The following is a 23,233-nucleotide window of genomic DNA, read 5'->3' as shown; positions in this document are numbered from 1 at the left end:
CCCAGTGGGCCACCAGTCCTTCCCAGTCCTCCCCAGTGGGCCACCAGTCCTTCCCAGTCCTCCCCAGTGGGCCACCAGTCCTTCCCAGTGGGCCACCAGTCCTTCCCAGTCCTTCCCAGTGGGCCAGCTGCTTCCCCGGCCGGGAGGGGAGAGAGGCAGCCAGGCCAAGCCAAGGGGGCCAGCTGGGCAGGTCGGCCTTCCAGGGGGTCAGCCTTTTAGGGGCAGCCTGGCAGAGGCCGGTCTGTGTGTGCGTGGAGGGGGCTCGGGCCACGCAGCCGCCGGGGCCGGCCCAGGCCTCCTGCCGGAGGGGAGGCTGCGGGGGCCGAGCATCGTGTCCGGGGAAGGCTTTGCAAGAGGCCTGGCGGGTCGGTCAGGCAGCCAGCCCTCCGTTGCCTTACCTCCTGGTCCTGGTCCTCCTGGCGGGGCTCCCGAGAAGGGTCCGGCCAGGCCTCGGCCGGCCTTCCCTCCCTCGCCCTCCGCTCTGCTCTGCTCCGCTCCGGGCCTCCCTCCTCTTCCTCCGCCGCTGGCCAGTCCGGGCCTTCCTCCGTCCGGACTCCGGAGAGTGGGGAGGGGGCGCCCAGGCTCAGGCGCGCAAGGGCCGCTGGGCAATGTAGTCTGTAGCCTTTCCTCGCCCCGCCCCCTTGGCCCGGCCTGACCCTCCTCGGCTCGCACAGAGATACGAAAAGGGGGAGAGAGAGCACCCCCTCGGATCCGGGAGTTTCCGGGCTCGCTTCTTGGCTCTCTTCCTTTTCCCTTGGAAGGGAAGGAGCCCAGCCTTGTCTGTCTTTCTTTAATCGTTTAATCATTTGTTTTTTCTTGACAGTAACCGATTTGTTTGGAAAAGGGCGGCTGCTTTAATGCACCAGGTTTAGAAAGCAGAGGAGGAGGGAAGGAGTTGGTGGCATTAAGAGCAAATGGACCACGATCCAAAATACTGTAACACTTACGGTTATTATCATTACAGTCCCATTGATGCAGCCTAGGATCGTATTGGCTGCTTTGGCTGCTGCATCACACTCTTGGCTCATGTTCAGCTTGCGGTCCACTAAACCTCCCAGACGCCTTTCACATGATCTGTTGTCAACCCACATATCACCGCCCCATTTTACTCTTCTCACTTTTAACACAGCAAAGTACATGAAGTCACTCAAAAGGTGTCTGCAAGAGCTGTGGCTGGGAAATACGCAAAGGTCAAGTGTTTTTCCAGCACTCAAGAGCCTTCAGCCTAGAGGAGAATGGCGTGTGATGAAATCCTTAGGCGAACAATGGCTTCGTTGTGGAGAATGCCTCGAAGGCAGCCATGACACAGAGGAAGTCAGAGAGGGAATAAATGCTCCAAGAGCACTGAGACGTGAGGAGCGTTCCCACGGGCGTCTCGCCAGCAACAGGAAACGGGATTAGGAGCCAGTTGCGTCCGGACGGATCTGGTGTGGCAGTTCATGTGTTTTCATTATTGGCGTAACAAAAACCTGTTATTACAACAATCCCCAAGGAGAGGGTTTGCATGCACTTCTGGAGACCTTTCCAAAATGGAGCCACCCGGTCCCTCTCCGGAAGGTCAGAGCTCAACACAGGACGGGAATTCGGGAGCATTCTCCCACAATGACAGATTAAACACACTCCCTTTTGAAAAATTATAGGTACATCCGCTTATAACTTCATTTTATAGCTACAGAGCTGGTTCACGTAACCCAGTGGTTCCCAAACTTTGGTCTTCCAAATGTTTTGGACTTCATCTCCCATCATTCCTGAATGTTGGCCAAGTTAGGTGGAGCTTCTGGGAGCTGAAGTCCAAAAGACCCAGAGGACCAAAGTTTGGGAACCACTGATTGTGACCCAGATCTTCCATTGCTCCACCTTATAAATGTGTCCCTGCGGATTTCATGGCTTGAGCATCAAGGCAGCCCTTCCTTTTCCTCTTCCACCGTCCATCGCCCTCCTGGCGCTTGGGGCAAAATCTCTGTCGAATGTTCAAAATTTCAATGTTCCAACTGAGTATATTTTTAAAATTCAAAATACATTGACATTTGTTTAAATTACTACCGGAAGCATTTGGGCACTGAAGACTTAAACCCAGGCTTGTTTCCCCAGTTTAGGTTTTAAAAAGGGTTAAAATGCTTAGCACATTAGAAGCAAACAATTACAATAAATTAAAGATCTACTGAAATTTGTTCACTCAGGGTTGGCCTTTGCTTTCCTCTCAAGCTGAGAGAGGATGATTTGTCCAAGGATGCCAAGTGCGTTTCCATGGCGGGTCAAAGGGATTCGAACCCTGGTCTCCAGAGATGTAGCCCAGTGCCACTACATCACATGGTTTCTCTGCTTATGGCAATGCAGGGCGACATTAAAAGGCAGGCCATAGATACTGAATCAACACCACCAGCCCTTGGCATCCCCAGTCTAGAAGATTTGGGGTAGTAGAAGACAGATGACCCCTCGTCTTACAAAGTCCTAAAGACCTACTTTACTAGCCAGACCAAAGAAAAGCCTATGCTAACATAAAGCAGTTCCTTGTGCCCAGCTAATCGCAAGTCAGTTTTCAAAGTGACCCCTTTTGCAGTCTGAATGCTTTTAATGAATGCCATTATAATTACAGTGTACAAGGATTGCACCAAGAAGAACAGGCAGCGAGAAAAAAACGTGTATTTTCCACAGGAAGAGTCACAGAGAGGAGAAAATGCAGACAGCAAATTCAAGGAAGCTGTTTTTGGCTTCAGTGAAGAACTCATCAGAGCAAACAGCACGTTCCATGTATTTACAATCATGTGCCATGCTTTTAAAAGGTGAGTGAGGGGCATGCAATGCAAGAGCTTCCCTAGCTTCCAAAAGACCCTCACCAAAGCCCAGTTCTTTCACATGAGATCCAAGCCAATCTGTGCAGCTTTATTAGTGTGTGTGTGTGTGTGTGTGTGTGTGAGAGAGAGAGAGAGAGAGATCAAACTGGATGATCTGGTGTAGAAAGATGAGATGGTGTGGAAAGGTGTGTGCCTTTCAAAGCTCATCAACCTTGGACAACCTTGGTTTGCCCTGCAGGGTCCAGCAGATGACCACCAACAGACTCTTCCCTGTCCTCAACCCCACCATCCAGGGCCACCCCGTTATTTTGGTCAGTGCTCCAAATAAGACCATCCACTTGGGGTGGCCCTACAGCACCACAGCCAAGACAAGCTAAGGGACACTAGTCCACCTGCTAGCAAGAGAGCTTTCCTTCCCCAGGACTATGTCCTTCTCAAGGAGACCCTCAACCCTTCCCAAGGAGACTTTGCTCCTGTCCCCACGCTCCCTTCTAATCCTCCTTTCAGACACAATCACTGGTTCTGCAGCCACTTCAGGGAAGGAGGACAGGCAGGCGGGAGCCAGAGAGAGGCATCCTGCCCCACACCAAGAGCAAGGTTCAGCTAATACCTGGACCTTCCCAAGGCTTCCAGGCCAAACCACCAAGGGACAAGTTCCCCAGAAAGCGTCTCCCAGTTCGGTGAAAGAGCCCAGGCCAGCCCTGCGAGGCATTCAGCGTGTCACCCGCCGCTTCTCCAACTCCTCCTGCACCCGCCGCCTGAGGGCCTCCCGCAGAGCTGGCTCCAGCTGGTTCTGGGCACTGACCTTCTCGACCACTTCCTCCGGGTCATGGTCCTGCAGGAGGAAGTAAAGGGGCTGTGAAAGAAGGGCATCTACAAAATACAAGGCAGGGCCTCCTTGGTGGCTGCTCCCAAACTGTGGAACTCCCTTCCAGACAGGAGGCAAGGCCTGGGGCCCTCCCTTGGCTCCTCCATTGCCAGCAGAGAAGGAGGTAAAGAGCATTTTATTCGTATTATTCTGGTCAATGCCTTCCTTTTAATGACGGATGCTGTACTTTCACCTTCTTTATTCTAATTTGCATTAAAAAAGCATTTTTTAAAATGCTTTGAAAACTGTTTTAGTGTTTTTAATGAAGATGCTTATTTAATTTTTCAACCTTTTAAATTATAACGATTGATTCTTTAATTTTATTTTGTTTGAGTTTACGTTGTGAGCTACCTTGGTGTCCGTACTGTGAGAAAGGTCAGAGAGAAAATGAATACACGCATATGTACATAATGAACAACTAATTTGCCATGCAAAGGTAATACAACCAACTTGCAGAGGAATGTGTGAAAACAAAACTGGAGAACGCTTCACCCCAGCTATTGCTCCTTACTCAGACTCCTGCTTCTGGGTTCACTGGTGGGGCTCTAGTAGCCATCTCTATGGGTCCTGATATAGCCAATGAAGCAGGGAAGGCAACTAAGGTGAGCAACAGCACGCCAGAGGTGCATACAATTACGCACAGCATGGAGTTGTTGACAGGGAGGTGTTATTTCCCAATTTCCCGACTCGACTCGTAGGGTGAGATGCAGGGACAGATGGGGAGCACTTGCCTCAGTGAGCCAAGGCTCTGCTTGCGACACCAGGGAAGCTTCCTGGGCCGCATCCATGGACCTGCTCTAAGGACGTTCTGCCTACAGCCCACGTTTCCAACATTCAGATTGCGTACCTGGTGTACGACAACGGAGGTGATCTCGCCGCTGTCAGCTTCGTACTCCAGGCAGAAAAGGGCCGGACCGTTGACATCCGGATCTGTACTGGAGCTGCTCTCGCTAGATCCCTCATACTCCAAGCCAGGTGAGGCTTCAGCTTTACCTGGAAAGCAAAAAGGAAATGGCAGGAGAGGCAGTGGTTCTTCCCTCAGGGTGGGATCCACACAGCAAGATGGTTCCTGCCTTCCCTCCATGTCCACTCCCATCCTGCTGTGTGGTTTTTAAAAGATCCCTCTTTCCTTTGGCACACGTAGCCTAAAGATCGAGTCCCTCTGGCATCCCCTTCCATCAGCTGAACTGCAACTCACCCCTCCGGCAGGGATGATAGACCTGCAGGTCTGGCTTCCTGGGCCGAGCCGGGGCCGGTGTGTGCCTCTTCTTCACCTTTTCCTTGGCCTGCTTCATTTCCCTGTCGTAATCGTCCCTGGAGGGAGAAAGGCCAGGATCAAGCAAGGTTTTCCATGGACACTTTGAGGAGGATCTATCGGAGGGGTCCCCCACTTTTGCTATTTGCAATGCGGAAGGGTGTTTCCGTTAGGATTGTGGCAGGAAGGCTGACATCCAGGCACCACAATCCCCCCACACACACACACACCTTAACCTAAAAATAAAACACCCTTAAACCAGGGTAAGCAACTGCATTAGAAGCAAAGGCATCACTAGCCCATGAGTAAGCCTACCTACCAATGTCCTTTAAAAAATCTTGCCAAGGAAACCCCAGGGAAGGGTCTCCCTGAGTCAGAAGCGACTTGAAGGCACACAACACACAACAACAAGGGGCACGGGAGACTGGTCCTGGTCTAACCTGGAACAGACCGGTCAGAATGGTCACATTCAAACAGGTATTTTTTTGTTCCAGACTTTAACACACACATGGACACACAAGGATACACAAGGATACACACACACACAGACACCGTGGGACAAAAATACCTGTTTGGCTGTAAACATTTCAACTTTACCCATTTACGGAGAAGCTTTCCCCTTGCTAGAGCAGCACCCAGAGTCCCTTGTCGTTGTGTGTCGTGTGCCTCCAGGTTGCTCCCAGCCCTGCATCCCTTGGCCGTATTCCTCAAAGGAGGTCCACCATTGCAGAGCCATCTCTTCCAAAACAGCTCCTCCCAAAACCTGGCCCCAAACAGCCCCAGCCTTTCCTGACGAAGGCAGACTGTCCCCTCTGTACAGCTGACAACCTCGCACAGCATCAACCTGCAGAATTCATCATGTATGTACTATATATATAAGTGGTACCCCGGGATACGAAAGCACCGCCTTACGAAATTCCCGGGATACGAAAAAAATCAATAGGAAAAAACTGTTCCGGGTTACGAAGGTTTTTCCGGGTTACGAAAATTTTTTTGGTGCTTTTCGGCGCTATTTCGCACGAAATCGCGGCTTTTCCCCTATGGCTTTTTCGGCTTACGAAGGATTTCGGGTTACGAACGCGGCGGCGGAACGAATTATTTTCGTAACCCGGGGTACGTCAGGAAAGGCTGGGGAAAGGCTGGAGCTGTTTGGGGCCAGGTTTTGGGAGGAGCGTGTGCATGAAATACATTGATGCCAGGAACTAACTAAAGGCTGCCGTGGCTTCTTCCTTCCTTCCATCCCTGGGCCGGGGCTGGGGGGGGTCCCTTTCCCTGGACGCCTGCCTCCCTCCCTCCCTGCCTTGCCTTCTCACCTGGCGATCTGGTTGCGCCGTATGTGGCGGACGAAGCCGTGGCTCATGTCCAGCCGCCCCCCAGGCCTCCCCCGGCTTCTCTCGGCTGCTCCAGAGGCCATGGAAGTCCAGCCCCAGCAGAGAAGGAAGAGGAGGGGACTGCGAGGAGGAGGAGGAGGAGGAGCAGGGCTGCGGCTAGTCCCAGGCTAAGCCGGCGGGGGGACTCTGGGAGCCGCAGTCCTCCTCCTCCTCCTCCCTTGGGCCTCACCATGCAACTGGCCCAGAACCCCATGCTCATCATGCCTCACCATTGCCTTCCCTAGATTAGACTACAGTCCCCAGAAGTCCATGGCATGGAGCCAGCAGGGCACCTGAAGCGGGTTACTTCCGCGGTGTGGAGGCAGCCTAGGAGGAGCCTTTCCTCCTACTTAGAATGGCTCCCTTCCACCCACTTTCTTTGCTGTCCCTCTTCCACAGACACAGAAGAAACGGGAAGCAGCCTCATTACTATGTCTATATGCAACAGGAGCTAAGGTTTGGGGGAACTACAACTCCCAGAATCCCCCAGCGCTGTGGGAGTGGCAGTCACAAAAAAGGACAGCAAAGACTTGAGTCTTGTTGGTTGATTCTAAGCAGAGAGGCCCACCGGGGGATTCTGGGATGGCAGTCCTGTTTATTCCAGTCACAGTAAGTTAGTTTCACGTAGGTAACAATCTAATTGGTTCAATGGGGCTACTCTAATGGGCAAGAAGGCGCAGGCCCAGCCTAGGGCAATGCGCATGCGCAAGAAAAAAACTCGTCCTCTCGGGAAGTGCGCATGCGCCTGACTTAGGCCGCTGGGTTAGGCTACTGTTGGTCCGGCGCATGGAAGTGACGTCACGGATCCCTCGCGCTTCGGCTATGACGCCATCAGCGTGCGCCGAACGTCAGTCGGTGTCTGTGGCGATGATGGCGGTGCGGGTGAAGCGGGAGCGGGATTCCCGCTCGTCCTCCGGGCGGAGCTCGCTCTCCGCCTCCGCCTCGGGCCGCGCTCCGAAGCAGTCCGGCGGAGGGCCTTCCTGGGGAGCGGCGGTGAGAGTGAAGCGGGAGCCCGAGGAGGACGAGAAGCCCCGGATCAAGCAGGAGCCCCCAGACCCGGAGGAGGAAGAAGGGCAGCTGCAGCCGGAGGAGGAGGAGGAGGAGCCCCCCGGTGCGTCCCAGGAAGAAGGCAGGCCCGGAGGGAGGGAGGCCGCCAGCCCCGAAACGCTGAGATTGTAGCTTAGGTTTTGTAGGCTGTAGAACAGTCCCCTGTTTTAAGTGGATCCCTTTAATTGTTTGTAAGCGCGGCTTTAATATAGGACTAGCTCTTGTAAGCCGCCTTGGGCCCCAGCTGAGCAGGAAGGCGGGTCAAGAGTAGACACAGACAGAAAAGGATGATGGGTCCTTCTTGGGGTCTGCAGAGGGGCCTGGTGGCCCTTGTGAGGGGGGCTGAGCCCAAGCCCTGGGCTCAGGCCCCTCTTGGGAAGCTCCGCCACAACTGTTTTGGCAGAGTTAGGCCCAAAGGGGCTACGAGATTATCATGATCACTATCATCATCCTCCTTGTTGTATTCCTTACCCGCCTCTCCTCCTGTGTCCAGGTACAGTAGTTAAACAGCACAGTTAACACACAATAAGTACATGAAAGACACATAGATTAAGCTGCAAGATTTCTATGGCAATATGCAGGACGATCATTAAATATAAAATCCGTGGTTAAGAAACTGCCTGGAGAGATGTCTTGAGAGTTGTCTTGGGAGGGAGGTTAATGGGGATGGAACAGTGTGGGATGTATTTTACACTGTTTTTATCGTCTTGTACACTGCCTTGATCCTGAGGGAGAGGCATCCTCCTCCTCCTCCCTTGGCCTACTAAGGTCCCAGCCGACACGGCTGATCCTAACTTCCTTTTGCTCTCTCCCTCTCTTTCAGTCAAGTACGGCCGCTTTGACCCGGAGGACCGACGCAGCAGGCATTGTCCGTACCTGGACACAATAAACAAGTCAGTATCAGGACAAAAGGCAGCGTCTGGCAGGGAACAGTCAAGAGAAGCCTTATAGAAAAATGGGCTCACGCAAAGACTGAAAAAGCAAGTGGCTAGCAGCAATGTGCAACTGGATGGCCTATTTTGTTCAGATGTCAAGTTTGTAGATGTTGAAGCCGTAAGGAACCAAAAAACTAGCCGGAGTAATTTAAATATGAACACTATTTCTGTATCGGATTGTAGCTCAGTTCACCTTTTAAATGGTGTGCAGCATGTTATGTTTAACTCAATACACCCGAATTTTAGTGAGCATTTCAGCATGCAGCATAGAAGGCTGACGATCTTTGAGGTTTAGACTGAGATGCGGCAATAGTTCACATGTGCTGGATCCACACATCTATGGGGTCACTACTAGCATCAGGAAGGCACTCCATTTATTCGGTCTCTTCCCTTATCTGTGTATAGTGTAATGTAGACAATACTCACTTCTGCTCTCAAATGATGTTGAATCGTGTTGAATTCTGGGGTTTGGCCCTAGTATGGCAGTAATGTGATGAGGGTTTCCCTCTCTAGGAGCGTTCTGGACTTTGACTTCGAAAAGCTGTGTTCTATCTCGCTTTCTCACATCAATGTCTACGCCTGTTTGGTCTGCGGGAAGTATTTCCAGGGTGAGCCTGCTTTGTTTTACTTATGTATTTGACCTCAGAAGTCTCACGAACAGAGCTGGCCTCCTGTGTCCTCTTCGTCACACTTTGTTGTGTTATCTCTTCCCATTTCCATTTTACAGGTCGGGGCTTGAAATCCCATGCCTACATTCACAGTGTCCAGTTCAGCCACCATGTCTTCCTCAACCTTCACACCCTGAAGTTTTACTGCCTGCCAGACAACTATGAAATCATCGACTCTTCCCTGGAGGATATCACTGTATGTGGCTTTCCTGCTGAAGGGTTTGGGGTTGGTGCTCTGAGAGCGCAGTAGGCGTGCTGCCTGCACTGTTTCTCTGAGGGGCAGTGAGGAGGTGGACCTAGTGCTTCTTTTAATCAGGTTCCCTGGGCTGCTTCTGGTTGCTTCCTCCCCTTCCGCATTTCAGAAGCATTTTCTATAGTGTCGGTGGAAACCATATTTACAAGATAAATTTGTTTTGCTTACAGACCTGAAAGCCTGATTGCTTCTGGTTTTGAAACCATAGGAGGAGGAGGAGGTTGCTAGAAAATGGAGCGGTTGGGTCCCTGTTCTGTGTCTGTCTGCCCACCCCATCTGTAGATCTTCTAAACTCATAGGGCTGTTTTGCCACATGAAATTCTTTTTAATCTAGAAATATTTGTCTTGTGCTGCTGCATAATGAGAGGGAGGTCCTCTAATATATGGAAATCAATATAGTGTCCCATGTTGTTTCTGAATCACCGGCACTTCTAACCATTAAATAGAGTGATGGTGATGCTGTTATGTGTTTATAAACTGAAGCTTACAGACCTCAAGATTATGCTTGGAATTATTTGATACTGTTTTGTTGACAGTCCAAAAGGTTTGGGTGCTATTCATATTTGTCCCTCGCAAAGGATTAGGTTGCTCCTCCAGACCATGCAACCAGTCCTGAGCTGAGGTTCTGATTCCTCAGATGTTGGAAGTTAGGCTTGAGATGTCAGCAGCAGGCAGAGCCTCTCCTGCTTACTTTCTCTTTGGTCTTTCTTTCCCACCCACACCTCTCCTCCAGTATGTTCTGAAGCCCACCTTCACCAAACAGCACATTGCTAATTTGGACAAGCAGGCCAAACTGTCTCGGGCCTATGATGGCACCACGTACCTGCCAGGCATTGTGGGACTGAACAACATAAAAGCCAATGACTACGCAAATGCAATTCTTCAGGTACTGTAATGTTTTTGCAATGGAGAGGAGCAAAAATTGAGCTGGCTGGAATGGTAACTTGCGCATGTTCTCACAGTTGCTTTAAGCAGGTGGCAGGAATCAACAGGGAGTGAGGCAACCGTATCACTTCCCAGAGCCTTGGAGCAGCTCTTAATAAGCCCTTGAGAAATTGTGCCGTTACTGAGTTGGATGTGGTGGGTGGGGCCCATCTGTATTGATTTCATCTTGATTAAATTCAGTCTGTTATGCTGTGTATTTTCCTTTTCAGTTGAAAAGTGGGGAGGGGAGGCGATATATTGAAACACATGCTTTGCCATTCATCCCTGCTATCTGTGTGCCTAGGCACTCTCCAATGTCCCACCCCTGCGGAATTATTTTCTGGAGGAGGAGAACTACAAAAACATTAAGCGCCCGCCGGGGGACATCATGTTCCTCCTGGTTCAGCGGTTTGGGGAGCTCATGAGGAAGCTGTGGAATCCCCGAAATTTCAAAGCTCACGTCTCTCCCCACGAAATGCTTCAGGCTGTGGTTCTGTGCAGCAAGAAGAACTTCCAGATCACCAAGCAAGGTGAGGCAAGGGCAAGAGCTTAGGATGGAGGAGAAGGAAGAAGATGGGTGAAAGCAGTCATCTGGTAGCTTGTGCTGATCTCTTAGAAGACAGGGGAATGTTATACTAGCTGCTTTTACCAGCTGCAGCTTCTCTTGTAGTGGTAAACAAAGTTCTTCAGAGGTTGCCTCATCCTTTCATGACTTCTCACTCTTTGCAGGTGATGGGGTGGATTTCCTTTCCTGGTTCTTGAACGCCCTGCACTCTGCCCTTGGGGGGACAAAGAAGAAGAAAAAGAGTAAGTGAGAAATAGTAGTGGTTCCGGAGTATTTTATATGCAGCTTTTGGGGTATACAGCCTCCCAAAGCATACTGCAAAATGCTGGAAGTTGTACAGGCTCAGTAAAAGTAGATAAAATAAGGTCACGAAAGATGAGTGTTTAGAAACCACCAGGGTTTTCTTTTAAATATTTTGTAAGTCTTTGCCAAGTGCTGAACAGACAAATGGACAGCGCAGGTGAGCTTCCCCGAGGAGGGCTTCCAAGGCAGAGTGTCACAAGAGAGGAAGCCATGCCCCGTCTTCACTGCCAAGGGCCCAGAGACATTCTGAAGGGCCTCAGTGGGCTATTTGATGCCCATGTGAGTTTGTGAGGAAAGACGGAGTCCCTCATGTGGCTCCTCTTAACTCAGTCAAAAACATGTAGGCCTGAGCAGCTGCCATCTTATGTAGTTTGTAGTTTTATTCCTTCTTCATTTATTACTGTTTGCCATACAGAAGTATTATTTTTTGAGATAGGAAAGAGGTGATTAAAATGAGAATACAGAAAGGGAGAGCAATGAAAGTTACTGTTTTTTGTTTATTTGTTTGTTTGTTTCTTCTGTGTGTGTTTGCAGCCATCGTGACCGATGTTTTCCAGGGCTCCATGCGGATATTCACCAAGAAATTGCCACACCCCGATCTGGTAGGCATATGGTGGGGCTGCCTCCCTACTTAGAAAAGACATGGCATGGGGGGGATCTTCAAGGGTGGGAGGACATTAGTGTCAGCTGTACCTAGTATAAAACTTTGGCTTCCTAACAAATACCTATTTGAATTACCTGTTCTATCGAGGTTTTTATTAAAAAGTTTATTATCAGTGGCGATATCAGACATCCACAGAGCCTTCAATGTTTTATGTGCTTGGCTGCAACCTTTCCTTCTGGAATCTTTTCACATGGGAGTGCTTTTGTTAAGACCTGTCCATCTGCATGCCTGCCCCCTCAACCCCAAGGCAGGGCCAGCTGTTTTCCTTCGGAGGGTCCCTTCTTCTTTGTTGATGGTTCTGCTTTGTTACTCTCTTTCAGCCAGCTGAGGAAAAGGAGCAGCTGCTCCAAAATGATGAGTACCAAGAAAAGATGGTGGAATCCACCTTTATGTACCTCACCCTGGACCTCCCCACCGCCCCTCTGTACAAGGATGAGAAGGAGCAGCTCATCATCCCCCAGGTTCCGCTTTTCAACATCCTGGCCAAGTTCAATGGGATCACAGAGAAGGTAGGCAGTCTTTTTTCCTCTGGGTCCTCTGCTGGTTTTCTTCATCTCCCCAAACAGCTTGCAGAGGGATGGTCTCTAGGAGCCACAATTGTTACGGAAAGTTGTGTCGTGATGACTCCCAACTGCCTGCTCTCCTAGTAAAAAAGAAAAGGAAAACTTCATTCCCTAATGCCTAGTTTGTTTCTCATTGTGAAGATTGAGATTTGGCACCAAAGGGCCATTGCATAAAGAATGGCGGTATCAATCTTGGGATGCAGATTTGTCATGCTAGGTGATAGTCCTGCATTATTTGGCTCAGATTTCCAGGGATGAAATTATATCTCCAAATGCTGCTTTCTTTTCCTACAGGAATATAAAACCTACAAAGAGAATTTCCTCAAGCGCTTTCAGCTCACCAAGTTGCCTCCATACCTCATCTTCTGCATCAAGAGGTTTACCAAGAACAATTTCTTTGTAGAGAAAAACCCCACCATTGTCAATTTCCCCATCACGTAAGTATTGCTCGTTGCCATCACAGAGACACAAGCCACCTCAAACAAAATGGTGGTCCTCGAAGTAGTGATTGATTTTGGCACGGATTCCCACGTTTTGGCCTGGCTTTTTGGCTAAACAAAATGTGGAGTTGCCATCATCACAGCCCCCCCTCCCCGCTGCAATTGGTGTCTCTCATGGAACTTTTGTAGGCGGTACAAACAATAGCCCAGACTGCTACCTCCATCAGCTCAGCAGGAAGAGGATCTTTGTGCCAACCATTTTGGGCTGGATGGATGCTTAGCACTGGCCAGCAGACTATTTGGACCCCATAATCTTAGGGAGGGAGGCTCTGGGTGGCCCTGGGCCTGGAGCCTCTGAACTGCTCTCTTTTCCATTTTAGGAATGTGGATCTCCGGGAGTATCTTTCTGAGGAAGTGCAGGCTGTGCATAAGAACACCACCTACGACCTCATCGCAAACATCGTGCATGATGGGAAGCCAGCTGAAGGGGCCTACAGGATTCATGTCTTGCACCATGTGAGTTCTCCATTGGATAGCAGCAGCATCATCTTGGAGATGGCTGTTGCTGCCTGCTGTGATGGGGAAGGGCCTTCATGGTGTTTCACATTCTTGACTCCCAGGAAGTGTGCATTTTTCCTTCGTTACATCTTCCTGTAGTGCACACGGTCTCCTTTCTGAAGCAATTCACCTCCTGATGCTTCTGGGGGCCTCGGTGGCCCTTGGCTGCTTCTCTGAACATGAGTCTTCAGGTGTTGCACATCTTGGCCTGGATCCATATCCTAGCTAGACTTAACTGCTTGCGCCCTGTTGTCCTCCTTGTTCTACTTTCCCCTGATGTTGCTTTCCTTCTCTGTTGTGGCTCTGGCAGGGCACAGGCAAGTGGTACGAGCTGCAAGATTTGCAAGTGACGGACATCCTCCCCCAAATGATCACACTTTCAGAGGCTTACATTCAGGTGAGTGCTAGAGTTTGTCAGTGGGTAATTGAAGAATTTATTTTGGTAATTCTATAGCCTTAGTGTGGTTGTATAAACATCAGGGGTAAACTTGGCAGCCTGTATTCGCTGCTAATGTGAGTGGGGGGGGGGGACTTGTCTTGTTTCTGTAGATCTGGAAAAGACGAGATACCAAGGAAGAGACCAACCAACAAGGGGCTTAAAGGTGAAAGCGGGAGCCTCTGATGGTTAAGGGAGGCAAGATGGCCACAAGGGCACCAACCACCTCTGCTGCAAGGTGAGGATTGTAGACGGGCATCTGTCTGGTGCTGTTCAGTGAAGCTGGTACCCTTTTTGGAGCATACATCCTCTGTTGCTGGTCCTGTGCCTTCTGCTATGCTGTGGGTAAAAGGCAACTTCTTGGTAGCCCTTTAGTCTTGGCAGGGTGCCAGTTAGAGAAGTGCCAACAAGAAGGCAGCAACCAGGAGACTTTTTGGGAGCACAGCTGAGCTCCACTTGTGAAAGAAGTCTATTCAAGAAACCTCCATGGGGAAGAGAGAATTGGAGGAGGGTCTGGTGGTCTCCTCCCACATGTTTTGTTGGATATTTCTCCTCTCATGTTTCTGCGCATTAAAGGATGTGTATTTTTGGTTTTCTAATGTTGTCTTACCGCTCTCTGCCCCTCTCCCAAACCACAAGTATGCATTCATCATAGTTTGTCACTTGTAGAGGTAGAAAGTTCAACTGAATTTGGGTACTGTTTTCATATAAAGTTCTAATTTGCTTGACTGTACTAACCACTCAGAAGTTAAGTGTTCCCTGCCTAAATAGTATTAATGAGAGAAGGCTGAAAATGTGATACGCAAACCTACTTGCTCTCTTGATGACCTTCCTCAGCTTGGCATCCCTGCCCACTTGCTCTTTGGTACGCCGGATGAGTTTCCCCATCTTTTGCATTCATGTTTAGGCCCAGGTTGGCCTTTTGTTTGATTAGAATTCCTCTTGGATTTGTTTCTTTAATACCCCTAACTTGCATCATTCATGAAACTGACACAGTGAGGAGATGCTGAATGTCTTGTCTTTTGGGGTTGGGGAGGGAAGCAAAACAAACCCAGTGTACTGTCTGGTCCTGGCCTTTCTTTCCACATATTCTGTGATATACCACATACAAGGAAAAGATTCAGTGCAGCATCATTTGATGATTGATTTTAATAGTTGAGAAAGTGAGAACCTCCTGTCCCTTTTGTCTCCTTCCCTCTTCCATTGGTCAGTTAGCAGGAAGAATCCAAGTAAGTGGGGGAAAGAGGAGCAGGTCTCTCGCTGAAGGCAGCTAGATCTTCATTTTCATTTTTGGCTACAGCCACACATGAGCCTGGCAGTACTGCACTGCCTGAAAGGAGAAGAACAGGGGGAAAATTAGGCTACAGATGCCAAGGGTAAGGCACATACCTCTTAAGATCTACTATAAAATGAGATTGCTCTAAGTGCCTGAAAACCTTCGTATTAAAAGAAAGGTCAGTGTGGAATCTAGCAGCACCTTTAACTGGTTTAGTTTAGCATGGATTTCAACCCATTTCTTTTATCCACTTACTTCCTATAGTTCCATCAATGCATCTGAAGAAGTGGATTGAAACCCACAGAAGCTCCTGCTAAAATAAATCAGTTTTAGAGGTGCTGCCAGATTCCTCCCCCTCCTCCCTTTTTATGCTAAAAGAGAACACAGCAGTCTCTCTTCACAACTAGAAATGTCTGGTTCTCTCAAAGTGTTGGGAACCTTTGGTGTGAATCCTAGATGGGTGAGAATCATTGCTGCTTGGGACTTGCTCAGCATGAAAAATGCACATGGGGTGCTTTATGTGAAAAACAGACAATATTCTGTGGCGAAAATGCTGTTTTCTGTGGATTAAAACCATGCTCATTTATGCATATAATAAGTCCTGAATTGTGAATAGCCTTGGGAAATTGCAGTTTTAAATAACTTTCTTGCAATGAGGAGAAGAATGATAAAATGATGAATTCTTGCTTGTGAGAATGGAATTTGCAAAGCTGTGCCTCCCTGCCTGTGAAGGAAGAGGGGCCGATGAGGAGAAGTCAAGTGCTCTCACCTTGCATTGTTCAGCAGCCCTCAAGCTGGAGCACCAGAACATGGGGCCCTGGGCACAGGTTGCGGCTTCCGGAAAGTGTTTCTCGGCTGCACAAGCACCCAGTTCCTGTTGGCAAAGACAAAGGAGGAAGAAAGAGGTGCTGATTGACCCCTGGCCTTGTATATGCCCTTTGTGTTATAGACTCTGCAGCCTCTTCACACCAGATCCATTCTGCCCAGCATCTGCAGGACTATCAGCCTGGAGTCTCCATAAGAAGGAGATTCTCAGGTGGTTAAAATAACGAGAAGACCAAGGATTCCCCTTCCTTTCTGCCTCTGTAGCTACAATTACATAATAGATGAATGCTCAAGTTCTAGAAGCATCATTCAACTCCATATTTTCCTTTACACAGACTGCTTTATCTATCATCAGACATACTGTGTATTTGACAATTTCCCATGTTGGAATTTGCTTCTGCCAACTGACTGTCTGCTGGGGATAAGTAATGAATGTGGAAATTGGAGCAGCCAGGCCTAGGCAAAGTATGCAGTACCAAGGCCAAGGAAGAACTGAGTTCCCGGTGGCTCACCCCACTGGCTTGAGCCATAGCCAGTTCTACCCATGGAAAGTTGCACATCATGCACATGTCCTCCCGGTGGTTCTTCTCTCACCACTTACCTCTCAAGAAATCACTTGAGGACCAGTTTACTGTACTTTGAAAAGTTACAGACACTTCCCAAATTCTACATTCCGAGTAAGAACAGATTTGAAGAGCTGGACCTGCAGCTGAGGAGAGCAACTTTGAAAGCTACGGTCTGTTGAGAGCAAAGTCTTCATACCTGGCAGATCATCTGGGAATCCCATGGCTTTGGAAGCAGCGTAAATAGGTTGGGTTGATGCTGATAGATGAAGCTTTTGCACTGAAAAAGAGTAGGGAGAGAAGGAAGCCTCATCTGGCACTGAGCATCAGAGAAATGAACTTCCCTTCCCTTTGAGGCACCTCTGCAGATAAAGTGTTTGCTAAATCGACCATAAGAATATCCCACTGCTGTGGCTGGTATAGGTGGCATCATAAACAAGCAGAAATTTGGCATGGTCTTTCCCGCATGTACACTCATCATACAAAGCAATCGAATGCCACTGTTGCTCTGCCTAGATGGATGGACGCTGGTGGCTCTAGAAAACCCTAAGTATTATGCTAGCTGCAGCATTTTTGTGTGCTTCAAATTGCCTGTCATTTTCATAGGGTTTTCTCAGACAAGGAATCCTCAGAATTGGTTTTTCAAGTTCCTTCCTCTGAAACATTGCCTACAGCTCTTGGTGTTTGTTGGCGGTCTCCAAGGGCTAACCAGAGCTGACCCTGCTTAGCTTCCGAGACCAGACAGGATCTTGTGCCTTTAGGGTATTTAGGCATACAGCATAGTAGCAATTAACTTCTCCTAGCACAGTATCTCTATCCCAAATGGGGTACTATAGTCCCCAACAGACTTGGCCAACATAGCCAATGCTGAGAGATGCTGGGAAGTGCAGTCCAACAACTTCCAAAGGGCCTCAGGATTTGTACCACTGACATCTACATATAATTCACTGTGCCCTTGGATCAGAGGATGAGGCAAAAGCTGTGGCAGTGTAAAGCAGGGACCCCTGGCCAAGTGGGCCACTTGCTCACCTCTTCCCAGTCCAGGAAGGTGCTGCTGCAGGCTGCAAGCAAGGCTCCTTCCAGTTCAGCCTGGGTGCTGTTGGCCTGGATAGCCCCCTTCACTTGGTCGCTGATGGTGAGGCAGGCTTGGCATCTGTCCCTTGCGAGAGAGAGCGGGGCAACTGCCGGAGGGATTTCTGCAGTGAAGGAGCATAACATTTTGGGGAAGGGAAGGTTACAATAGTACTTCCCACATCTACGGCTTGTGGAGAAGCAGCCTAGAAAGACCGCCTTGACGCTACAGCATGTACCTGGGCCACAGTTTTCGTCTGTGACACACATGAGCAGCATCCCACAGAGCAATTGTGGCCCCAGCTTGGCCACAATCATGTCCACAATGGTCACGGTATATTTCTCCATTAGGCACTGGCACATTCCCCCAATGGCCACAGGCATGATGCGGCAAAGCTGGCCCATAGCCTTGCCGATGGTAGCCTAAAAGAAGAGAGCAAGAGCCCAGTGGGCAATGTTAGTAGCCAGTCCTCTGTATTTCATGGACAAGAGCTTGATGGGCTCCAAAGGTGGCTGAAAACAGCTGCCCTTCTGAGCATAGATGCTTGGTTGGCCCTCTTTCATGCACAGTGTTTTGTTGCTTACAGAATGTATCTGTCTTTGCCCAGAGAAGAAGCAGAGCACTGAGGGTGCATGGGACTGAAGATACCCCATGGGGCAGCAGCCTTTAGAGCCACCCCTGTTGTGTCTCTTCCCAGCAACCAGCAGTTCAGACATGGACCCAAGACAAGGGAGTGGAGGTGCTCAAGCCCTCCCTCAAATAATGCTTAAGGGAGCCTAGGATTCCATGGAGCCAAACTTCCCTCTGCCTTAACAGTGGACTGACATGTACTATACCTTTGGGATGAGAGATTCGAGCCTTCCTACAAAGGACCTGCACAGCCAGCACATGGGAAGGGGGATCGGCCACCCCTCCCCAGGGCTCCCCTAGAAGAAGAAAGACCCCTGTCAGCACAAAGAGTCTGGTCCTGTTGACGCTGAAGACATATCAGACCGAGCCCAGCAGTTTCATCTCATTTTAACTACTTTGCCTCCATCCTACAGAATACTGGGATTTGAAGTTTGGGGAAGGGGGCTTCAAATTCACTACTTTAGAGCCCTAGTTCAGTGGTTCTTAAACTTTGTTTGTCCAGATGTTTTAGACGTACGTTTCCAGGATTCCTGACTATCAACTATATGGGCTGCACCTTAGTGGCACTGGTCTTAAATTTCTAGAATATCTGTCACTTGTTGTCCTCCCCATTTGTCCATTGGTTGGCCTTGCTGGCTGCCTGCTCGCTGCCCCTTCCTGGCCAGGATGCTCTGTGTCTCCGTCATGCACTTGCCCACTGCAGTCCTTCTGCAGCAGATACAGAAAAAGGGCTTTCTATGCCCAGGGCCCTCCCAGCCTCAGCTCCTGCGTGATCAGTGATCCCCCGATGTTCCAGGACAGAGCATGAGTGCCAGGGAGAGGGAGGCAGCATTACCTGGGTCTGGCTGTGGGGCAACGAGAGAGCTTTGCCTTGCTGGGGCAGAAGGAGCCCTCTGATCTCCGGAAGCAGCACGTCAAAGGCATCCTCCTGGCCCCCCGATGGGTCAGACTGACAGAGGTCCAACTTTGCACAGATGGTGCTGGGATTCTGAAAGGCAGAGGAGGTCAGGCTGAAAAAACGTACCACTGAATGGGATCTCAAGGGCCATATACTCCACCCTCACAGATTCAGGAAACCCACAGCGAAAGCACCCCTGAGAAGAGGGCAACCAAGCTCTGCTTAAACACCTTCAGTGAAGGAGAGTCCAACATCTCTCAAGGGAGTCCTCACCTTCTGGAGGTGAACAGTTTCCTTCTACTTTAAACCCACCATTTTGGGTGCCACCCTCAGAGGCAGTGGAAAAACAAGCTCACTCCATCTTCCACCTGACAGACCTTTAGATACTTGAAGATGGCTCTCATATAAGCCCCCACTCTTCCTTTCTACAGGCTAAAGAGACCCATCTCCCCAACCATTCCTCATAGGGCTTGAGAGGCAGTCCAGCTCTGTGCCAAGGAGGGGCAGGTGCCAATCCCCAGGGGGCCTCTCCAGCGAAACCCCCATAGACATGAATGGGAGCTGGATTAGGCCAATAAGCTGCCCTTCCCTTGTAGATCTCTCCCAAATGAACCCCAGGCCTGGCTCAGCCTCAATAGAGTGATGGTTCTTGGGGGCAGAGAGCCGGCCACTTGTGTAAGGCAATGGCCACTTGCCATCTGTCCTTCCAAGACGGCAATGATTTGGGCATAGTAGGTGTCCACCAGAGACTGGCAGCGTGGGACCAAGGTGTGTAGAGGGAAGCTCTTGCATTCGTCCTCCAGGTACTTCTGGATGGCTTTCTGTGGAGGGAAAAGCAGATGTGAGGGAAGTGGATCCCAAGGAAGGAGAAGATAAGACCCTCTGTGGGGTTTCTTCCCTCTGCTGACCCCCCCTCGGGCTCCCTCTCTCACCTTGAAGGAGGACTCCTTGGCCATGCGGATGAGGATGGCGATGACCTGTTTGCAGTCCGCACAGGTGTCCTCCTGGAAGAGAAGGGGGCAGCCTAGAAACATGGTTGCCTGGCTCTTTGGTAGAAGAGACCCACCATACATGATAGTCTAAATCTGTTCCCCAAATAAAGCCAAGCAACCACGTATCTACTTATGAATCTGCCTTAATTTATTTGACAAGAGGACAGTCCTGTGGCTCATTCATGTGCCTGGATCAAGCCCAGCCTAGCGCAAGAGCTTTTACACCATCATTCCTGCTTCCTCATGGAATTTGCGCTGCCAAAATTGGTCCCACTTCACAAGCATTTTCACTAAGATGGCCTGAGAAACATTGTCATCAAAGTGCTTTAAAACCTTTGAGTTGGAATCCTCTTGTTTCATGCCAACTAAAGGAGAGCCATTCAGGTGTTGACATGTAGTTAAATCCAGTGGATCCCATCACTTTACTCTAGTTGGAATTAACAATATATGCTTTGGCTTTTAACTACTTTCCCACCTACTTTTTTTCCCAATTGCACATCCTCAGTTTTCAAACTGCACAATTTTCCCCCAAATGCACCTTTTGCATCTAATTGCCACCACCCCAACTCTGTGCCTCAGCCTCACATGCAGCTGAAACAGTTTTAGGACTACAATTGCCAAGAATCCTCCAAACAGTGTGGGATCCATGGAGGAGTCCCTAAACCTGGCTTTAGACAAAGTGGGAGAGAGGGAGGCTGTACCTTGGTGGCTGGGTCCCATCCGACCTGCATGCAGTGCTCCAGGGCCCCACACTGGATAGCCGTCAGGAGGTTGCTGCACCAGTATGTGGCCCCTTTGGTGCATCCGTTCTCTGCAGGGCTCCAAGTTGCAATGGCTGGAGAGGAAAGGCAGCACATCTGTAGTCAGTGAGGTTGCAATGGGGAAGGAGAAGAGGAGTGCTTGAAGGTTGGTCTTGGTTTTGGATCAATATGGAATCACAGAGTGCTACCACAGAACGATATGGCTGGAAAGGAGTCCTTAGGGCCAGCTCTCCCAGCCCTGGCTAAGCCCCAACAAAATGGGGTGGTGAAGAAATCAAGGCAGGACATGGAAGGAGGGCCACTCTCAGATCCCTTCATCATCAGTCAGGCAGCGAACCCATTCCTCTAAGATCCTTATTTTAAAGGAGCTATCCCAGGCGTCAATGCTATCCCTACATCTGTTTTGTACCTTGGAGAGTACAAAACAGATGCAGAGAAATGGATTCACTGCTGCATGGACATCTGAGACACCACTGATCAGGACATGGCCTTTTCCAGTAAATTCACTGGGCAGCCATGGCCAATTCCTGCCTGCCCAGGTGGCCATCATGGAGGGGATGCTAAAAACTGGCTCTTTAAGAAGCCAAAAGCCAAAGCAGGAGGAGGAGGAGGAAGAGAGGCATCTGTTCCTTTGGTGGCAACTCAGGTGGCACTCAGGGGCACCACTCAGGGAAGGAGGAATGTGCCTTTTCTCACCTGTTTGCTCAGCTCTTGAGTGCTGCCTCTTTAGGAGGCCAGCTGGAGAAGGAGATGGCACTGGGCCCACCAAAACTCCGTCATCACACTCCTCCTGGGATTTGGCGCCTACTCCAACAGGCACCCACTTCCTCCAAAAATCTCTAGCAGCCAAATGCCTCTTCCCCTCCTTTTCCCTCTCAGCAACCCTGTGAGGTAGGATTAGCCTGGGAAATGCTGGCTGGCCCAAGGAGGCCACCCAAGATGCTTTGGGGCTGGTTGGTCACCCGGCCCTTTAACCCCAGCCCCACACACTCTCAGGTGTTTCCAAAGACGCAGAACCCAGGACCGTGGACATCCGATATGTGTAGTATTGGCTCTTTGGGGCTTTGGCCAGGACAGTGAGTAGGTTAAAGCACCCCCTTCCTGTGCAGTCAATGATGCCTAATCCCATGCATTTTGCTCAGTCATCCAAATAATGGTGTATATAACTGCAGTGTTAAAAAGTGCATGAAACCAGGACTAGCATACCATGGCAGAAGCATGGGGCCCCTGGTGAGGGCCTTGGAGGATTTGCACCAACAGCACCGTTGGCAGCCCAGCCAAGGAGAAAAGCATCACCACAGAGCGCACCTTCTGGAGAAGGCTAGTGGAGTTCTTCTTTTCATTCAGGATGGGAGCAGCACAGATGACCTCTCTATCACTCCCCCTTGATAAATGGCCATTGGTTTCAGGGTCAGGCTAGGACTCCAGGAGACCTGGTTTATAACCTCTTCTCAGCTACAGAAACCCCTGGGTGACTTTAGGGGAGTCCCACTCTCAGCCCAAGAGGAAGGTAAACCTTCAGAGAATCTGGTGAAGAAAAGCCATGGGGAGGCTTGCCATAAGCCACATAAGAAGTCTTATTGGAGGCGCATAACTGTCCAGCATCAGGAGCAGTACCCAGCCTGTGCCAGGTGGCATTGGCGGCAAGCCCTGGGATTTGGGGAAGAAGCTCCCGTCGTACGGACATGCATTCCCTTCGATGCTTACCTGGGCCACTGCCTGAGAGCAGACTGAGAAGGAGCAGCTGCCACATGGTGGGGTGCGGGTGCGAATGCTGTGCGTTGGTGTGCAGACACCCCCCATTCGAGTCCTTTTTATAGTTCTGCTGGAGAAGGAAGGTGGGGCTGCAAGTCCAGCCACTGGAGAGGCCCAGCAGTTGCCGCCCAGCCAGAGGCACCAGCATCCTCCTGGCATCTTCAGCCTTTTGCCCATAAACGCCTACCTGGCTTTCCCTTGGGAACGTGGGTCTGGAACATTGGAGGTCTGCATGAGGGTGGCGTTGGGGATGCCCTGCCCTGTGTGTGGTGACTGCACAGTTGTGATGCTACTGCTTTCCAGTCACAGTTCACACTCCGTCCCCTTGCACTGGGCAAGCGGACTGAGCCCTATCCCCAAAACGCATACTTGTACTGTCTACCTTTCTATCTCCCATATCATCTCAGGGCAGCACGCAATAAAACGCTGTAATTGCGCACACAGAGAGGGTGAGGAATAATCTCAACTGGCAAATTTGGTTCAGCACTTGGCAAAGATGAAGACTTGTAAAAAAGAAAACAAAAGGAGAGGTTGATTAAAAAATCACGTTTCATGCTTTGAATGTAGGTTGGCACAGACCCCTGTATTTTTGGGATCTCATTTGGGGCGGTGGCCATTGGGACTGCCATGATAAGGGGCTGTGCTTCAAAATGGACCCCTGCCCCATTGCCAGACCCCCTTCCCCCATATGGACCCATGGCTTCTGTGGTGGTAGTGGTAGTGGGGGGGGGGGGGCTGAAGCCGGCAAAGGGGACCAGGGCTGACGGCTGGTGTGTGTGTGTGATGTGTTTGTGTGTGTTCACAGGTGTGCATTCCA

At 50.1% G+C, this 23,233-nt stretch overlaps 4 protein-coding genes across 6 annotated transcripts in view; 1 reads left to right on the top strand and 3 right to left on the bottom strand.

Moving 5' to 3' along the window:
* TMEM150A (transmembrane protein 150A) overlaps positions 1-602 on the bottom strand; it is a 7,404-nt gene extending 6,802 nt beyond the window's left edge. Inside the window, exon 1 of one of the 2 annotated variants that reach the window (XM_042475882.1) lies at positions 399-602. The gene's annotated coding sequence lies outside the window, so the exon portion shown is untranslated. The remainder of the gene's footprint in view (positions 1-398) is intronic. The other variant, XM_042475881.1, reaches the window with a different exon arrangement.
* Positions 603-2,552: 1,950 nt separating this feature from the next.
* On the bottom strand, positions 2,553-6,952 carry C6H2orf68 (chromosome 6 C2orf68 homolog). The gene is made up of 4 exons (XM_042474846.1): positions 6,232-6,952; positions 4,862-4,977; positions 4,511-4,656; positions 2,553-3,630 (listed from the first exon to the last, which is right to left on the bottom strand). Exons 1-4 carry the CDS (start codon positions 6,330-6,332, stop codon positions 3,508-3,510), a joined length of 486 nt encoding a protein of 161 aa, XP_042330780.1. The 5' UTR covers positions 6,333-6,952; the 3' UTR covers positions 2,553-3,507.
* Positions 6,953-7,043: 91 nt separating this feature from the next.
* Positions 7,044-14,243, top strand: USP39 (ubiquitin specific peptidase 39). Of its 2 annotated transcripts, none has more exons than XM_042474842.1 (13): positions 7,044-7,417; positions 8,159-8,228; positions 8,784-8,878; positions 8,998-9,134; positions 9,925-10,077; positions 10,420-10,645; positions 10,845-10,922; positions 11,518-11,585; positions 11,968-12,156; positions 12,505-12,647; positions 13,031-13,166; positions 13,519-13,605; positions 13,758-14,243. In XM_042474842.1, the coding sequence occupies exons 1-13, from the start codon at positions 7,075-7,077 to the stop codon at positions 13,806-13,808; spliced, it is 1,776 nt and encodes a 591-aa protein (XP_042330776.1). In that variant the 5' UTR covers positions 7,044-7,074; the 3' UTR covers positions 13,809-14,243. The 2 variants fall into 2 exon arrangements, with proteins under 2 accessions (XP_042330776.1, XP_042330777.1); XM_042474843.1 differs by having other exon boundaries at positions 7,046-7,399.
* A 531-nt stretch (positions 14,244-14,774) lies between these two features.
* Positions 14,775-22,439, bottom strand: SFTPB (surfactant protein B). The gene is made up of 11 exons (XM_042474845.1): positions 22,369-22,439; positions 20,602-20,735; positions 19,841-19,912; positions 19,604-19,729; positions 18,846-18,998; positions 18,217-18,306; positions 17,619-17,802; positions 17,338-17,504; positions 16,508-16,588; positions 15,690-15,794; positions 14,775-14,974 (listed from the first exon to the last, which is right to left on the bottom strand). Exons 1-11 carry the CDS (start codon positions 22,412-22,414, stop codon positions 14,939-14,941), a joined length of 1,194 nt encoding a protein of 397 aa, XP_042330779.1. The 5' UTR covers positions 22,415-22,439; the 3' UTR covers positions 14,775-14,938.
* Between the last annotated feature and the right edge of the window lie 794 nt (positions 22,440-23,233).

This window comes from Sceloporus undulatus, chromosome 6 (assembly GCF_019175285.1).
Source record: "Sceloporus undulatus isolate JIND9_A2432 ecotype Alabama chromosome 6, SceUnd_v1.1, whole genome shotgun sequence".
Lineage (NCBI taxonomy): Eukaryota > Metazoa > Chordata > Lepidosauria > Squamata > Phrynosomatidae > Sceloporus > Sceloporus undulatus.
Note: the sequence above shows the minus strand (reverse complement) of the source record. Positions and strands in the feature narration are given on the sequence as shown.

Bases quoted from the DNA above. Each gene is read 5' to 3' on its own strand.
- USP39 (XM_042474842.1), top strand. From the start codon at position 7,075: ATGGAAGTGACGTCACGGATCCCTCGCGCTTCGGCTATGACGCCATCA. The intron at 9,135-9,924 runs GTATGTGGCTTT...CCTCTCCTCCAG, and splicing joins CTTCCCTGGAGGATATCACT to TATGTTCTGAAGCCCACCTT. The intron at 12,157-12,504 runs GTAGGCAGTCTT...CTTTTCCTACAG, and splicing joins TCAATGGGATCACAGAGAAG to GAATATAAAACCTACAAAGA.
- SFTPB (XM_042474845.1), bottom strand. From the start codon at position 22,414: ATGTGGCAGCTGCTCCTTCTCAGTCTGCTCTCAGGCAGTGGCCCAG. The intron at 19,730-19,840 runs GTGAGAGAGGGA...TTCCCTCCACAG, and splicing joins CCAAGGAGTCCTCCTTCAAG to AAAGCCATCCAGAAGTACCT. The intron at 16,589-17,337 runs GTGAGCAAGTGG...ACTCTTTTTCAG, and splicing joins CCTTCCTGGACTGGGAAGAG to TGCAAAAGCTTCATCTATCA.
- C6H2orf68 (XM_042474846.1), bottom strand. From the start codon at position 6,332: ATGGCCTCTGGAGCAGCCGAGAGAAGCCGGGGGAGGCCTGGGGGGCGG. The intron at 4,978-6,231 runs GTGAGAAGGCAA...TTCTCCCTCCAG, and splicing joins CGGCGCAACCAGATCGCCAG to GGACGATTACGACAGGGAAA. The intron at 3,631-4,510 runs GTACGCAATCTG...TTCCTCCTGCAG, and splicing joins CCTCCGTTGTCGTACACCAG to GACCATGACCCGGAGGAAGT.